The 18,398-nt window shown below is 33.9% G+C and overlaps 1 protein-coding gene and 1 long non-coding RNA gene across 4 annotated transcripts in view; one reads left to right on the forward strand and one right to left on the reverse strand.

The window, feature by feature from the left end:
• The window catches only part of LOC123866559 (elongation of very long chain fatty acids protein AAEL008004-like), a 52,382-nt gene extending 35,372 nt beyond the window's left edge, over nt 1-17,010 (forward strand). For all 3 annotated transcript variants that reach the window (XM_045908201.1, XM_045908202.1, XM_045908203.1), the window contains exons 4-9: nt 392-472; nt 3,661-3,717; nt 4,505-4,610; nt 11,003-11,139; nt 12,975-13,130; nt 13,896-17,010. In XM_045908201.1, the coding sequence (XP_045764157.1) occupies nt 392-472; nt 3,661-3,717; nt 4,505-4,610; nt 11,003-11,139; nt 12,975-13,130; nt 13,896-14,051 (693 nt within the window). In that variant the 3' untranslated portion in view covers nt 14,052-17,010. The remainder of the gene's footprint in view (nt 1-391; nt 473-3,660; nt 3,718-4,504; nt 4,611-11,002; nt 11,140-12,974; nt 13,131-13,895) is intronic.
• Nucleotides 2,285-12,494, reverse strand: LOC123866561. The gene is made up of 3 exons (XR_006796221.1): nt 11,862-12,494; nt 7,794-7,799; nt 2,285-2,295 (listed from the first exon to the last, which is right to left on the reverse strand). It is a non-coding gene; the product is annotated as an uncharacterized LOC123866561 (long non-coding RNA).
• Nucleotides 17,011-18,398: the final 1,388 nt, after the last annotated feature.

An 18,398-nucleotide genomic window follows, 5' to 3' on the forward strand; every position in this document is an offset into this window, starting at 1 on the left:
GCCCGCGACTTCGTTCGCGTGGAATAGTGACTTTTCAGGCAGCGTGATTCTTTAAATTGACATAACTTTTTTATTTATGAACCGATTGACATGAAATAAACACTAAATGTTAAGTAAAGCTTACTACAATATATTAGTGAAAACCGTATCTAAATCGAATAAGCCGTTTCTGATATTAGCGTGCACAAACACACAGACAAACAGACAAACAGACCAACAGACAAACAGACAAACAGACAAACAGACAAAAAAAAATAATTACAATTTCGGATTCGGCATCGATATAATAACAACCCCTGCTACTTTTTTTTTATATATTTCCATTGTACAGACACCACTTTTCTACAATTTTATTATATGTATAGATTTGAATAGAAGTATTCTTCCACAGAGTATTGCCAGCGGCTGGTTCACCACGTACAGTTTTAGATGCCAGCCCGTCGACTACTCACAAAATCCACATGCGTTGCGGGTAAGCAAACATTATGCAATTACTAGATATCGCCCGCAGCTTCATCTGCGTTTTAGGTTTTTCAAAAATGGGGAACTTCCGTTGGGATTCTTTTTTTTTTTTTTTTTCTTGGCTTTACTCTGATTAGCCAATGTCAAGTTTGTGATATTTTCAAGTTATTGAATTTATACAAGTATGGACTCCGTCTGTGCCGGCGCCTGCCGACATACGCGCGGCGCCCCTTTAGAGCGCTTCCCAGTCAGTTCCACCACCAAAAAACACCAACTAACACAAAAACCAGCCACTCTTAACAAAAAAAAAAAAACACTCCAAACAAGCACAGCACGCGCGCCAGCAAACGCCATCACAGACCAAGTCCTTGGGATTCTTTAATTTTCCGGAACAAAAATGACTATGTCATATGCACTATGATGTAAGTAATCTCCGTACCAAAATTCGTCAAAATCAATTAAACAGAACCCGTGAAAAGTTAGCAGACAGACATTTATCCTTACATTAAATTTATCTTAATTCTGTAATCTAAAATATCGAGATTGGTGATATGTAATTTTTTTTTGTCAAAAGTGTAAGGTATCACACTTATCACATCACACTAATATTATAAAGGCGAAAGTTTGTATGTGTGTGTGTGTGTGTGTGTGTGTGTGTATGTTTGTTACTCCTTCACGCAAAAACCACTGGACGGATTTGGCTGAAATTCAGAATGTAGATAGATAATATCCTGGATTAGCACATAGGCTATTATTTATCCCGGAAAATCAAAGAGTTCCCACGGGATTTCGAAAAACCTAAATCCACGCGGACGAAGTCGCGGGCGTCAGCTAGTAGTACCTAATTATGAAATCAATATTCACATTTGAAGTGTAAAGTACGTACTGTTTGATTGCCATCATCATCATCAACCGATAGACGTCCACTGCTGGACATAGCTCTCTTTTAGGGACTCCCTTACGTCATGGTCTTGCGCCACATGAATTCGGCGGTCCTTGCGACTCGTCTGATATCGTCTGTCCAGTGTCACCCAGTGGAAGTTCTTCCAACTCTGCGCTTTCTGGTGCGAGGTTGCCATTCCAGGCTCAAGACCTCAACGTCTATTGGTTTTTAGAACTACGTGCCCTACCCATTGTCGCTTTAGCTTCGCAGCCTGTTGATCTATATCGTTACATTGGCTCTCCTAACGGATAAAATCTTGACTGCCTTATCTACCTATAATATATTCATTATTAGCACGATTAATTTGAGACTCTATTATTACCATTCATCATAAGATGTGATCGTACTGATTGATGCAAATCCTGTAGAGAAATCAAACATTTTCAATTTTTCATAATAATCCATACTAATATTATAAATGCGAAAGTGTGTCTGTCTGTCTGTCTGTCTGTCTATCTGTCTGTCTGTCTGTCTGTCTGTCTGTCTGCTACGTTTTCACGGCCCAACCACTGAACCGATTTTGATGAAATTTGGTACAGACATGGGCTACAACCCGGGGAAGGACATAGGCTACTTTTTATCCCGGAAAATCAAAGAGTTCCTGCGGGATTTAAAAAACCGAAATCCAGGCGGGCGAAGCCGCGGGCATCCTCTATATCGTAGAATTTGATCGGAACATTTTATTACATTAGTTCCTCGTGTTTTGAATACCAATGCTATAGCCTAGATATGAATTGCTAAAGGTTGTAAGCAAGCTACATATACGGCAATTACCTCAGATCAATTATGGTTAGCCAGTATCTATTTTCCACAGCCAGTTCGCCTTCGAATTTATTCACATCTTTATTATTTATAAGATTTTCCTAGAGTTTTCTCTAATATAAAATAGTCTGCACACCCGGAAACACCAGTTTTATTAGTCATTTTATGATCTTACCATTTTTGCTTTTGTAAGTGACAGGTTATTCAAATTCGCTTTGAGCTTCCGTTTGTCTAGTAAGATCTACGTTCAGATTTACTTAATACAAATTTTTGCAACTTATCTGAAGGCCAAACAATTTTTATAAGGCTTTCGGACGGAACACGGTTATTTTGATATCTAATTCAGAAAATTTTATTATGTTTTCATTTTTAAACTTGCCACCGCACCGCTGCACGCTGCCTTGGTTTGTCCTCTTCCATATACATACCTATTTGTATATAGAATAGGCAAAGTATTAATGTGTTATTACAAAACATAGGTATAAAATTTACTCTTGAAATGTTCTGAATGCTAATAATGAAAGCCGTATTGAATTGTACTGAGAATTTTATTTACCTCATGCCGAAATCCAACCTATTGCTAATAGGAAAGAAATAAAAATCAGTATCAGTATTACGTATGATAAAAAGCTTACTTTTTAGTAATTTAGTACACTGATCGCGATTGATTTGGTGCGTCCTTCGTCACCAAAACCATTTACCTGATCTTCAAAAAATATACATGGAGTAGATCCAACGCTTGTAAAAAACTGACTTGTAAAAATTTTCGCTTTAAAGGTTTGACGGAGTTATGGAGTAGATAATATCGATAAAAAAAAATCCTATCCCGAAAGATCCCTATTGTTTTTGGGATACAAACTGAATTCAAAACTAAAATGGGAGAAACTAAATTTGGAATTTCAAATCCGTTCAGCAGTTGTTACAGTAGACAAAAATTAAAAAAAATTACAATAGTTGTTTCTCTGTATCTATAATAATGCTTCCTTTGATTATTATTATCGATATAGCTTATGATATTATTATAATATATAACTATTATGTTATTGATGATTATATTGTATATAATTTAATAATAATAGATAAAATTGTAAATAAGTAAGACGTTATAACTTCTAAGGAGGTATTGCAATTTGCACATCGAGTGTAGTTAATTCAAGCGGAAGGTTTTGTAAATCATAACTTGTAAAGGGGCATGTAACCTTAGCTTCTAGCTTGCTGTGTTATCCATGACCTGATTCAATTTAAATTTTGCACGAAATATAATTACTTTCCATATGGGCAAGGAGGCGTAGGTAGCACCCATTGCTCCGTATAAAATTATTGTGGCCACAGTTTATTGTTTTTTATTGAGTCATATTTTTAATTCCACTCCCTCAGAAATAAAATATGTAAGGACAATGTCGACAGTAATGTCCTTAGATTTTTTTGCCATACTTAAATCATTTCATACAATAATTATAACATATTATAATAGGTATGTATTTTTTTTACAGATAGCGAATGGATGTTGGTGGTACTATATCTCGAAATTTACAGAATTCTTCGATACGGTAAGTTACAACAACACTATTTATATTGTTCTCCTTAAAAATAAATAAAATGGTACGCTGATCTGATTGAAAAATAATGACTTTAAAATCTTAAAATTGACATCCTATAATTTTAAGATAATCTTTTGTCAATCTAGTTTCCATTCGATTATAGCATTTTAAAGTGCTCCGTCGAAACAAATAAGTTTATATACCTATTCTTTGCCATATAAAGAAAGCTAACATAATATTAAGTTAGTATGTGTATAGCAATAATTTATATACCTACATTAGTTTTACAAGACATATTATAACTATTAGTGTGTATCATTAAAAAAATTAAATTATCTCAGATAAAATCCTGACACGCATAATTTTTTGACCCAACAGGTTAGACTAGTTTAGACTACAACGACGATTTTAGATTATTTATGTATATTTCGTATACCTACTCTTTATTTATTTAAGGTTTCTTTTTTGACCAATCATCTACTTATAAAATACTAGCTTCATCCGCGTGGATTTATGTTTTTTAAAATCTCGCGGGAACTCTTTGATTTTCCGGGATAAAAAGTATGTGTTAACACATACTTTTTATCCCGGAAAATCAAAGAGTTATCCATCCAGGGTATAATCTACCTCCATTCCAAATTTCAGCCAAATCCGTCCAGTAGTTTTTGCGTGATTGAGTAACAAACATCCACACATTCACATTTATAATATTATTAGGATTAGGATTAGGATTTTTGATCGAATAAAAACGATAGGAATTTCAATATATATTTATTTACCTATTTATTTATTTCAGATCTTCTTCGTCATGCGGAAGAAGTTTGACCACGTGTCGAAGCTGCATGTCATTCACCATGGCATTATGCCGATGTCCGTGTGGTTCGGAGTCAAGTTCACGCCAGGTATGTTTAGCCAAGCCTCTCGTCAATATTTGCCGTGTACACGAAGTGTACGCGCTGTCAACAGTCAACAACTTCGACGCGACATTAGCGCTGAATTTGTTTTACAGATTGTGTTTAGAGTGTCTCCTAATTCTTTAAAGAATACAAGTGTAAATTAAAAATTTACAACACCCCCGAAATTTGAAGGTTACAGTAACTAGAAAAGAGCTGATAACTTTCAAACGGCTGAACCGATTTTCTTGGGTTATAGCTAAAAACACTCTCGATCAAGCCACCTTTTAAACAAAAAAAAAACTAAATTAAAATCGGTTCATTAGTTTAGGAGCTACGATGCCACAGACAGATACACACGTCAAACTTACTACCATTTGGCCCGGAAAATCAAAGAGTTCCCACGAGATTTTATATGGATGAAGTTGCCGGCATCATCTAGTAGTTACCTATGAGTAAAGTAAGTTAAAAGGCGTGGTACTCTGACCATATCTTATCTTATTTTATCTTATTTGAGATAGTTAATTGTCATCATTAGAGGATTCTTCAAAATTCTTATGGAGGGAAAAATTGAACTATTGTTATTTTTTTTCTGGTGGGAGGCTTCGGCCGTGGTTAGTTACCACCCTACCGGCAAAGCCGTGCCGCCAAGTGATTTAGCATTCCGGTACGATGCCGTGTAGAAACCAAAGGAGTATGGGTTTAATGAAAACTGCCATACCCCTTCCAGGTTAACCTGCTTCCATCTTAACCTTCATCACCCCTTAGCTACCACCAGGTGAGATTGCAGTCAAGGGCATATAATATAAGAATAATAAAAAACATATATTATTAAAGAAAAAAATATAAGTAATAAAATTTTTATTACTAGGTATATCTGTCTGTTTTACACTGTGACTTCTAGGTGTTGCTTTTATGATGGGAGTTCCTTTAATATGCAATTAAAAGAAATAACTGGTTACACCGTAAACACATAATAACTTCTGAAAGGACAACATTATATAATGTTGTCTCATTGTACCTTAGAACTACTTGTGGAAGTTGAAGGGAAGTCTTTATTGTCTTTTAAAAGAAAAATAGAGACGTTAGTATGCTAGTCACGATAAGTACACATTCCGCTCAGTGGTTTTATTATGATTTACATTTGATGATCGCGGAGACCGTATCCTTTGTTATAATATTGTCCCAAAAAAACTCCAAGACGGAACACTTGACGATGTCAAACACTCAAAAACAATGAGAGTTTTGACCTTATATGTGAAAAACTCAACCATTTCAACGGTACTTACTGTTATCTTGTATTTCTTCTCAGATAGGTAGATAGTAAGTAGGTATTATCATAGAATCGTTATAACTAATTATAACGCGCGAGTGCTCATAAAATTCTTGATTTCCACCCAGTTATTTTGGTTATTCCCAAAGAAAATCTATATACAGCAGCTCTGGTAGAAAATGAAATTTTTCAATACAATGTATATTAGTTTTCTATTTTAGCAATAGGGACTGGGTCTGGACCGTAGTTATAAAATGATGTGATGTTTTGTATAGCGGTAGCTTATGGGGCTCGTTTTAAATTTAAACATGATTTTTATTTCTTTTAACATAATTAATTATTGACATAATTAATTTTTGACGTCACGCTGTATGGAAGGCGATCAATGACGTCACAAGGCGATAAACGACAAATATTTTTCAATTTTATAACATAAAAATACGTAGAATAATTTCTGCAGGATTTTTTTAGCAGCACGTTAGGTAAACAATACGCTGAGAAACTTTTCATAAAACAGTCCAAAATCTTTTGTAAAGGTGTTTTATTCTGCGAGAAATATTTATTTTACGGATATTAATGTAATCGATATTTACACTTTACTAACCATTTTAGGGTTGCCTAATTTTATTGCATAAATTCAATCTCCGCACCTCAATTGGATGTCTATATTATGAGGTAGGTATGTAGTCCAAAATATAGTTAGTGCCATAGATTCTTTCGTTGTCTTGCTACTTACTTGACAAACGTTTTAATGGTCTTTCGAGTTGACATAAGTTTTTACGAGTTCGTTTCTATGATCAGCTGTTTGAAGGGTCGTTGTTAGGTACATTGGAGTTTTAAACAAATTCTTTAAGTTTTCATATCTACCACGGGTACGCTACGAAGATTATTATTTTTTTGTACATTTATATACATGGTCTTAAAGACTTAACCTCAACTTGCAGGGGTGTTACGGACATTATATCTAACACCTTGTACAAAACAGATCTGTGTACGGATGAACGCCGTCAGTATTTGTTGATTTTCTTAAGTAAACTAATCTACAGTAGGTTCTATTTGAACGTTCAAAGTAACTGAGTAAACAAGTGCCTTTCGCATTAGGTAGGTATCTACGTAATTTCTAGAATACGATACGATACGTGAACGGCATTTCCATGTCTTATTCTTGGGTATCTTTTTCAGAACAACTCATTTTAAACAATTATTTAACACTGTGACTCATTTTAATACTGTACAATTGTACAATATTAAGTATTTAAAATTCAAAGTAGTACAAAAACTGGCAAACTATACCAAAGTAAAGATCTATAGCTATACAAGTACCAACTAACTTAATCTCGTATGGTCATTATAAGTCATTATTATAAACGGCATTATCAGATAAGATAGCAGAGTATCGAAATACGAAAGTTTGTAAATAGAGGTAGACCATACATGCTTGTATAATTTAAATTCAAAAATAAAAATTATTTTGAGCTGCATAGTAAAAATTAAGAACATAGTATTTTTTTGTCCTGACCACAAAAATCTTCATTTTTATAATGTGCCGCGTTAAATAAATAAAGCATTTCAAAATCAGATTTAATTAATGGCTTCCAAAATGAAACTTTCGTTTAAAATGACATGGCTACGGAACTCGTTATGTGTTAGTGTTCTGACACGCACTTGACCAATTTTGTGTATCAATAGCCTTAACAGGGCTCTCTCTGTCACTCGTTTCATACAATCGTAGTTCCAATTTCATTTGAATATTAAGCAACCAAAGTCCATGAAATTTTGCAGACATATTCTAGAAACTAATATCTGTGTCTGTGGTGTTTTAGATTTTTCTAAAAATATATAGTTTTAAAATTACAGGGGCTCAAAGATTTTTATGTGAATTTTTAAGACCGCGTAACTTTGAAACCGAATATTTTAACAGAAATCTGGAAAACCACAGACATAGATATTAGTTTCTAGAATATGTCTGCAAAATTTCATGGACTTTGGTTGCTTAATATTCAAATGAAATTGGAACTACGATTGTATGAAACGAGTGACGGAGAGAGCCCTCTTAAAAGTTTAATTGACTAACTAATTAAACATTTAAGGCTGGGCGCACATTGGCTTACTGGCGCACTATCACACTAATATTATAAAGGCGAAAGTTTGTGTGTATGTGTGTATGTTCACGCAAAAGCCACTCGATGGATTTGGATGAAATTCGGAATGGAGATAGATAATATCCTGGATTAGCACATAAGCTACTTTTTATCCCGGAAAATCAAAGAGTTCCCACGGGATTTCGAAAAACCTAAATCCACGTGGACGAAGTCGCGGGCGTCAGGTAGTACACAATTTTGGATGTCATTGTTAATGATAAAATGTTTGTTTTAATTTAAAAAAAACAAATTCCAGAAAATCTGAAACCATAATAGTTAATATAATCCCAATTATATTATGAATGAATGAATATGAAAGTTTGGATGTTTGTGACTCCTTCCTGTCACAATGACCAAGTCGATTTCGCTGAAATTTTGAATGAAGATAGCCTACACCTTGAATTAATACATAGGCTACTGTCATCCCGGAAAAACAAAGAGCTCCTGCAGCATTAAAATTAAAAAAAATCTTTATTCACGCCGACGAAGTCACTGACGTCATCTTGCTAAAACAAATTAAGTTCCTGCAGACGAAGGTAGATCAATTAAATCACAATGAATGTAGATTTACATTATATTGACATTAACAAACTCTCGTTTAATAAAACTGGTTCGCGACCAACGCTAAATCGGAAACAACAATATAAATAAAACAAATGGAGAATAATTATTACGATCGTTCTCGATGTTATAGCCATTACCAGCGCGCGTAATATTCCATTTGTTTTTTTAACCGTATTATGGAAAAATCCATAGTAAGATTAAGGTTTATAACTGATATTAGCCACCTTTGAAACATTGCTATTTAGGATAATATAGTATGGTAGTTTAATTCAGTTCTTGTATTTCGCTACGTATACTAAATTAATACTGACTTACTGACGCCCACTAATCGGCATTCATGCATTTTTAGTAGGTAGCTGGTACATTTTTAGTAAGTTTAGGCTCCTGGGTTTCACTAGGTTCTTTCTATTTCTTCCTGGGATCGCAGGGATGACATCTATCCAGCTGAACTTGAAAAGTAAAATATTATTTGAATACAAAAGTTCATCCAAATCGATAGAGTTTTTTCCGAGATTTCATTTGTATAAATGCAAAAATTGCTATATTATATTTTCACTAGCTTTGACCCACGATCATCCGCTTAAATTTTTAAAAATCCCAGAGGAATTCTTTGCTTTCTGGGATTGTAGCTTTTTACCGTCTACAAAATGTATCAATCTTTGTGTGGTTCAAACCTAAAGACAAACAAACAAACTCACTTTATAATATTAAAGTTAGTTTATGTATAGTAATAGGTATCTAAGTATAGAAAAACTGCGCCCATTAGTTAAAAAAGTGAACGAAATATAGGTATATACTACAAATATTATTATAAACAAAAATCGATAAACTTAGTAATTAAAGTCTATTCACCAACATAGTGTTGCTGCCTAACTTATTTAATATTATATATACTTAAATTATTTATATCCGTATTTTAGTACAACAACCATAAAAAAATATACCTGGAATTTTGTTTTATTCTTAGATAGAATAGAATGCATTTATTTAACAAACACAGTAAAAAATAAAAAAATAAAGGCAAAATAATAAATGCGCCTGCGGGTGTTAGCACATGCATACATAATATTATGTGCACGTATTATGTCTAATTTTACCCAAGCGAAGCCGGCCGGTTCAGCTATATTACCTACTCACTAACTGTTGAGCCGATTCGCTTGCAAATACTGCGGTAACCTTGTGGATGTTAGGCTTTATGAGGTTAATACACTTTAGTAATCCTAGCAAAACCAGTTATATCGTGATGGCCTTTATCATTAGCTAAGAGCACGTGGGAGATATTAGGGTGCATCAAAAAAGTTGAAAGTGTAAAATAAATAAATAATAAATAAATAAATCTTTATTATCTGAACAGAACATTATTACACTAGCTTTTGACCACACTTCGTCCTTGGTACCTACATATTATTCTAGCTCTTTAATTCTAACGCATCAGGCTTCATGTCCAAATAAAGTGTGAAAACGGAGTATCATTTAAACTATAAGCAATTTTAATTACGTACGTACATCTGCGAAATGTTTACGAAAAAATAATTAAAATAACTTATTAATATAAAACTCGGCCGTCCGCGTCTTCTCCATGCACAATTTGTGTGAAGGTCAATTCATATAAGTAGTGCGCCAAAATAGTTCAATTAATTTTTGACCAGCGCGAATCATATACGGTCAACTGCCGTTTTAAATGTCCTATGTTTCATTGCTTTTAATTAAACCAATAACACATTGCACAAAAATTAAGTCTTCTGTGGTGGCAAAACATATATTTTTAAAAATGTATTAATGTTTTGATCGAGGTTTTTTTTATATTAATATTATGTAGTAGGATGTACAGACGGTTGTGAGACGGTTGGATCCTACGTTTTTTATTTATTTTTTACTATCGACCCGCCCCGGCTTCGCATGGGTGGACACTACCACGAAAAATCCTATCTATTTTCCGGGATAAAATATAGCCTATACGGATTCGGAAGAATCCCTCTAAGTAATGGTAAAAGAAATTTTGAAATCGGTCCAGTAGTTTTTGAGCCTATTCAATACAAACATACAAAAATACAAAGGTTTCCTCTTTATACTTAATATGAGTATAGATTCCGATACAAGTAAGTCCTCGACTGCAATCTCACCTGGTGGTAAGTGGTGATGCAGGATACCCTTGATCGGTTTCTACACGGCATCGTACTGGAACGCCAAAGCGCTTGGCGGCTTAAGCTTAAACTTGATTTTTCTCGCAACTGCGTCAACGGAGATTTTCAAAATCCTTAGTGAAGATCCTCGTTAGAAGAACCTACATTTAAAATCTCAAGTTTCCAGAATTTAGACTTTAAAGCTTTTCCCATTAGAGGTACGTTCACAAGTTGTGAACGTCAATTGATCACATTATCATAAGGACATTTTATTTATTTTACCTATATTTTTTTGTCTAGGTGGTCACTCAACCTTCTTTGGCATGCTCAATACCTTCGTCCACATAGTGATGTACTCCTACTACCTACTTGCTGCACTCGGACCGAAAGTCCAGAAGTATCTGTGGTGGAAGAAATACCTCACTGCGCTGCAAATGGTAAGTTACTTATATATAAGGCCACAATTGCATTGTAAGTTTTCCTTTCGTAAGTTGCTTACATGATTGACTCATGGCAAATTTACTAATGTACCTAAATAATTTTATGTGTCATTTACCCTAATGAACTTGTTGTAAATTAATCACGTAAGCTACTTACGTGAGTAAAACTTACAGGTGTAATCGCAGCCTAACTTGTTTCAAAACCAACAGATAAACTTTATCTAACGATTTTTGACATTTAGATTCATAATACCAAAAACTGTCATCAAGACAAATTTTTGCGTTAGATAAAGTTTATCCGGAAGTTGTGAAACAGGCCCTTAGTCTCCTGAAGGTTATCAAAGGTTTCACAAGGTAATAAAATGATTATTATGTGGTTCACCTTATAATAAAGCGATGATAGCCTACTGATCAAGACGTTAGCCTCCTGACTCCTATTAGGGGAGACATGGGTTTAATTCTGGGCTCGGCGATGTGCGTTTTACGCAATTAAAATTCCTTTTAACGGTGCGTAAAACATCGTGAATGACCTGTATGAGATGTGCACTGGGCCACTACCCTGAGAGGAGGGCTGTTCTTATTAGTAAGTAAGAAATGAGTTGAGATGACAACAGAATAAATGGATGATTACCTTATGAACTTTTGAACTGTGACACTACGGAGTACGGAAACGTATCTACAAACAAAGACACTTTATCTTCCTTAAAGTACCTTCGTACAAAGCGAAATCGTCAAAAATTTGAGATAGGACATATTGCCAGTTCACAGTTGATATCAATTATCTGTTAGGTACTATCCGATGATTTATGGATTCCAATTACAAGTTGCTCTATTAAATGACCGCGAGACATTGCATGCAAACGCATTTCTAAGGCCAGTCGTAATTAAACGTACATCAAGGCTAATCGGATTGTGCATTGCATCAGGCAGAGTAAAAGGGACGTTTCCCGCAGTCTAAGGCCAATACCATAGTCAAGACGCAAACACTTAATAATAATAAAAAGGAAGCTGCGCTCCGCTGAGTCATCGAGCAAACCATATTATATTATTAACTATCATTGGTACCTACATATAGCCAGTGTACTTACCAATATTATAAGTTTTTCCACTACTTGCGGCTAAAGGCTGAATAGCTTTTGATTACGTACATTCAATCATAAGAGCTCTTAAAAAATGATGTCCAATTAATCTTATTCCATGTTTAAACATTATGTAATTGCATCAATATTTTTATATCCGCCTTCTGTGTTGAGCGACCGTCTAATTGCTCACTTTAAGACCCTAAAAGAAAATTTATTGGTACCTATGGCTATGTAAGAGAAGACCGATATTATTATTCGACCATAATATTTATTATACACCGGTATTATTACCGAATGATGATCCTTGGATTATTACCGAATAATCTAAGGATCATTTTGGCATTCTCCAAAAAATTACCAGTACAATCGTTGAACGAAATTTTATCGCAGAACTAATTATAAATCATGATAAAGCAAAGCTAAAATCGGTCAAATACGAGTTGGATCACACACGAAGAATAGAAAATTCTGTACTTTTTAATTTTTTAAAATATACATTGTGGTAATTTTATAATGTTTAATTTTTTTTGTTGTTATAGCGGCAATAGAAATACACATGTAAAAATTTCAACTATCTTCCAATTACGGTTCATCAGATACAACTCGCTGATAGACAGACAGACGGAAGGACAGATAGCGGGGGTTTAGTAATAGGGACCCTTGGCACCCTTCGGGTACAGAACGGATACATTTCGACAACGATTAAAGAACGCCATAAAAATATTAACCATATCTACTTATTTTTCGCAGGTGCAATTTGTATTGGTGTTCCTACATGCCTTCCAACTTCTGTTCATCGACTGCGACTACCCTCGTGCCTTCGTGTGGTGGATCGGCATGCACGCTGTTCTCTTCTACTACCTATTCTCTGACTTCTACAAACAAGCCTATATCAAGAAGGCAAAGGTAAAATATCGTTAGCCTAGTGAAATTTACTTTTGACCTTTTCCATAATGCTTTAACAATGATTGTTAAAGCATTATCCTGATCATCTAATTTTAGTGGTGATTCTACAAAAAACTTTTAATTTTAAATCTGTCTTATTTTTTTAATATAGGTGCAAGTTAGCATTAAATATTCGTAAAATTGTTTTCCTTGATACCTACTTTGGTAACTTACAAACTATAATAATAATTATTATATCACACTTCACACTAATATTATAAAGGCGAAAGTTTGTGTGTATGTGTGTGTGTGTATGTTTGTTACTCCTTCACGCAAAAACCACTGGACGGATTTGGCTAAAATTCAGAATGGAGATAAATAAACATATAATATCCTGGGTTAGCACTTAGGCTACTTTTTATCTCGGAAAATCAAACAGTTCCCACGGGATTTCGTAAAATCTAAATCCACGCGGACGAAGTCGCGGGCGTCAGCTAGTTAATCATAATTATTATTATAGTTTGTAAGTTACAGCTACCTACCAGGAAAGTAAATTTTATTATCCTCAACATTTATTTATTTTTATATTAAAACCATAATAAATTATTTTTATTATTGCAATTACAATTTAAAATCTTTTTGCACCTATGTTGCTGCGACATACCTATCATGAACGCTAATATCCTTCCTCAAAACATTGTGTTGTTCTTTGAATCTACTTGAGTATGAGATTTGAATTAAAACAGCAGTCTACGTTATAATCACACTATTATTTTCTGTCATCAGAGTATGAAGTTGAAAGAAAAGGAAAAGGTTGAAGTAGAGTCATCGAAGGTCGAGGAGCCCAAAGAAAGGAAGCTTTCCATCCTAAACGGCTTTAGCAATGGCTCAGCGCTCGGTGACGTCCGGCAGAGGATGGCGGGAGCGGTGGCCTCACAGTGATCTTAGAAATAACAAGTGCCATGGTTAAGGTGGAAAAACCAGAGACCCTACTTCGTGTACGCGTCAATTATTAGACGGACAAAGTACAAAAGTGAATCTCAAATTTAAGTTTACACAAATTAAGCTCAATTAGTTAAAAGTGTTAGATTTAGTTTAGTAGAATAAAGTACAAGGCTATTACGGCGCTGGAAAGAACAGGTTTAAACTCACTACAATCAAGACGACCTTATGAAAATTTATAATTGAGGTAATGGCGAAATAATGGGTACCTAAGTATAATCTAGAACTGGTAGCAGACTAGGTAAAGAGGTAACTTAATAGTTAAACAAGATAACACAATAAGTACCTATTTTTAATGTAAATACTATAGTTAAGTTATATTATAAAAAGTAATAAGGGAGATATAGCTAAGTCTTCGTTAAAATAAGTTTTTATCATTACGTGTTACAAATTAAAGTCCCGCCGCGCTGAGTTGTCTCAAAAACTACTGTTTGGATTTTCATACGTTTTTCACCAATAAAAAGAGGGATTACCTAAGAAGGTAAAAATACGTAGTTTTAAAATTACACGGGGTTAAGAATTTGTATGTAACTTGAGACCTTGTAACGTTGAAACTGAATATTTAAACGGAAATCGGGAAACCACAAACAAAGATGAACTATTTTCAAAATTTTACTGAGTATGATTGATTAGAATTCAAGGAAGTGTTTGTGTGGAGCACACTCCGAATAAACTTCTGTGGCTAAGAAGACTAAGACTTTTCCTATTTCCTGGTACCAGTTTATAGCATTTCTCTTTGATTCCCTTCGCAGGGTTCGTTGGGTTCCTCTCGCAGTACGCAGCGTGTGGTCAATCCAATCTCATTTACGACGTTTTATTTAAATTCTTCATTGTAGTCTGTTCCAAGTCTTTCCAGAATCGAAATAACAGAACTGACGTTATCGGTATGATCAATGATGAACCGTGATAATTTACTAACCACTTGTCGATTACGATACTACTTAACGACAAGTTCTGTGTTAAAGCCAGAAATTGACAAGGTTATCGTAGTTCTTGCAGACATTTTTATATTTTTTTTATTGTTGCCTGGCATGCATTTCAATGTAATCTAGATACAATATTTTGTAAATATTAGGCTCAAAGCATATCGGCGCAGGAACAAAGCGAAGCAGCTTGTCTTTTCAAAAGTGTCTCAAAAAACTGATCTTTTAACTCAAATAATAATAATTAATGTACCTATCTAGCTACATATTAGTGTGAAACGAATTCCTTACAAATTACACTTATTTACGCGCGCTTTGACGTGTCTTTTTCTACAAACGATTTTAAAATTCAGTATGTTTTGGAACATTTTAGAAATGCGGGTCTGCGTATGTGCCGTATTATTATAATATTATATAATACATTGTTACAGGATACCTGATTGAACAGACCAATAAATTTCGTCACGTATAAATTAATGAATCACTGTTTTAAATGAAGGCTAAACAAATCATAGTGAGTCATCATAACTAATTGAACACCAAGCCAAAAATAATATACATTAGTTTATCTTTTACTTACCTTTTATACTAGGCGATTTGAAAATAAAAAGTGATTTCTTCTTGCATCTCATTAGTTTTCTTTTGTGTCTTATAAAGAAAAACTTGTTAGTACTTGTTCTCTCTTGTATGAATAGAAAAATATAGAAATCTCTTGATGCGAATTCTCCTACACAATATATGCACCTTAGTTGAAAACTAAACAAAACGAGTCTCATTTTATTTATCTATTCTGCCATTTTCATCTTCAAAGCAGGTAAAATACTTGCTTTTCATTGAGTTGTGAAAAGAGAAAATAAATAAAATATTGAAGACTCAATCGAATCTAAGTATATTATTGTGAAAATAGTAATGTAATCTCAGTAAGTAACTGATGATGCAAAATACATGTGCTCTAGTGAATCAACCCCATCGGATTGCATTAGCATGTGCATTGTATATTTCATATTATTGCGTTTAACTCCATTTCCATCAATAAATTACGCATGCATTACGTGCGATGCGTTAATGATAGGATGTGCTTCGTACGCACTTAAATATGCAGTGTAAATACCGCTTATGCCGGCATGATACGCTACCGGGCAAAAAAATACCATAGAAGTGCTTATCGTAACTTTTTTGTAAACATTGTCTGTCTCAATTAAGTAGGTAAAAAGTACATGCTCTTTTTATGAAAACCTTGCAATTGGACTACCAGAAAAATGGGCGTTTTTACCCGGTAGCGATCATGCATGTTTATTGTATGGACGCGAGGATTCAAAATATTTAAAAGAAAAGGCTTTTTGGTATAATTAGTACTTACTTTTTCACGTACAGAAGCCGGACGCAATTAGAGAAAAACGAATTGTGAATGCATTAAGGTCGCAATTTGTAAGTACTTTGCAACCATTTTCAAATCCAGCTTGTATCGCTGTTGACGCATGTCGCCTCCTAGTGAAAAAGTCATCATCGTTTGTCCTAGTGTAACTTTTCAAGCTGTATTTACGTAAGTTTGGAAGGAAATTGAGAGAAAACTTTTCCGTTCCTTCTCCGTCTATACTAAATGACAGATTTACGTAAAGTATACGTTAGTTCAAAAGTTACACCAGCCAACCGATTTGCTAACTTAGTGTATAACACTGAACGATAGCAACCGAGCTCATTTGACGATTTTTAATCGATTAATGGTTATCTACGAAAGAAAAATTCATATCACTCAATTTAGGAGATTTAGCTGATGAGTGCCCAGACAAACTTGCTGCCAAGAAAGTTATATTAGTATAGAGCTGTAACTGCAATTAGTTGTATTATAATAACTATTATTAAGTATTCAGCTAAAATCTGTTCTAATAGCGGTATGTTGGATTTTGTAATGTTGAAAACATTTAAAATTTGTAATTTGTGATACTTATTTAAATATTATAATGGATAATATCATATTTTATCGTTTTATTTACCTCGGCGAGATGTTGCAGATATAGTAAATTGTGACATCGTTTACAATCACCTTGGAGTAATACCACCTAATAATAATTTTTAATAAATCTTTCGGAATGACTTGGCACGAGTGAAATGAAGTATTATTTATTGCGAATAATATATGCTGAGTTTATTATACCTCAACGTACGAAGTTTTACCTCAGTTTTAAGAAATACCTACCGTTTACTATATAAAGAGCATCAAAGCGTTTACTATATAAAGAGCATCAAAGCGGCAGTTTTTACAAGTTGAATTGCAAGCCTTTTTCTAAAGTACCTAGGTACTTTGAAAAATCTGAATATTTCCAGAATATTGGCGCATAGTACAAAGTTACTGATTGTTAGGTACAAATAAATAAATTATGAAAACTATTGTAATTATGCTAACTAGCTGTAGTCGACCAAAGAATTATTATGTAGATGGACTTCGAATGGAACGAACTGTGAAAACTTTGTGAGAGAAAAATTTCCACAAAAAATAACTTTAAAATTTCTGATTATCATAGAAAAAAATCCCACAAAAAATAACTTTATAATTTCTGATTATCATAGAAAAAATCCCACAAAAAATAACTTTATTTCTGATTATCATTCTTCTATGTTGATTTACGCTAAGACAGTTTTCATAAGCATGACTACGGAACTCTTCTGCGTTATATGTTCTGAGACGCACTTGATCATATATTTTTAGGGTTCTGAACCCAAAGGATGCCAACGGGACCCTATTACAAAGCCGTCCGTCCGTCTGTCTGTCTGTCAGCGAGCTGTATATCATGAACCGTAATAGGTAGAGAGTTGAAATTTTCACAGAATGTGTATTTCTGTTGCGGCTATGGCGACAAATAATTAATAGTTAAAAATGATATTTTTATACGATGGTACAGAACCCTCTGTGTGCGAGTCCGACTCACACTTAACCGGTTTTTTTATTTAAGAGGAAAATTGCCGCATATTGAAGGAGTTTTTACAGCGGATTCTAGCTAGGTACATCCAATTCCTTTCATTAAATATAGTGATTCCACTAATAGTTTCATCAAATTCATTGGATCAAATGATGACCCATTGTTTTGTCATCTATTCATTCAAACAGGCAGTGGAGTTTTTTCTTTTAGAATCTACTCACTAAGAATAAAACCGTATTCATACATGGGTACTACACACTATATAGCGTACGTATAGGCAGTCCTATAGTTAAGGGAATAAAACTATTATTATACATTTCAGTAGTCTCCTTTCTAATATTGACACACTTTTGACATCCGCTACTTATTAACACCTCTTACATATCCCTTTATAAAATAAATAAATAAATAAATAAGATATAGTTAAGATAATAAAGATTTATTTA

This window comes from Maniola jurtina, chromosome 7 (assembly GCF_905333055.1).
Source record: "Maniola jurtina chromosome 7, ilManJurt1.1, whole genome shotgun sequence".
NCBI classification, from domain to species: Eukaryota; Metazoa; Arthropoda; class Insecta; order Lepidoptera; family Nymphalidae; genus Maniola; species Maniola jurtina.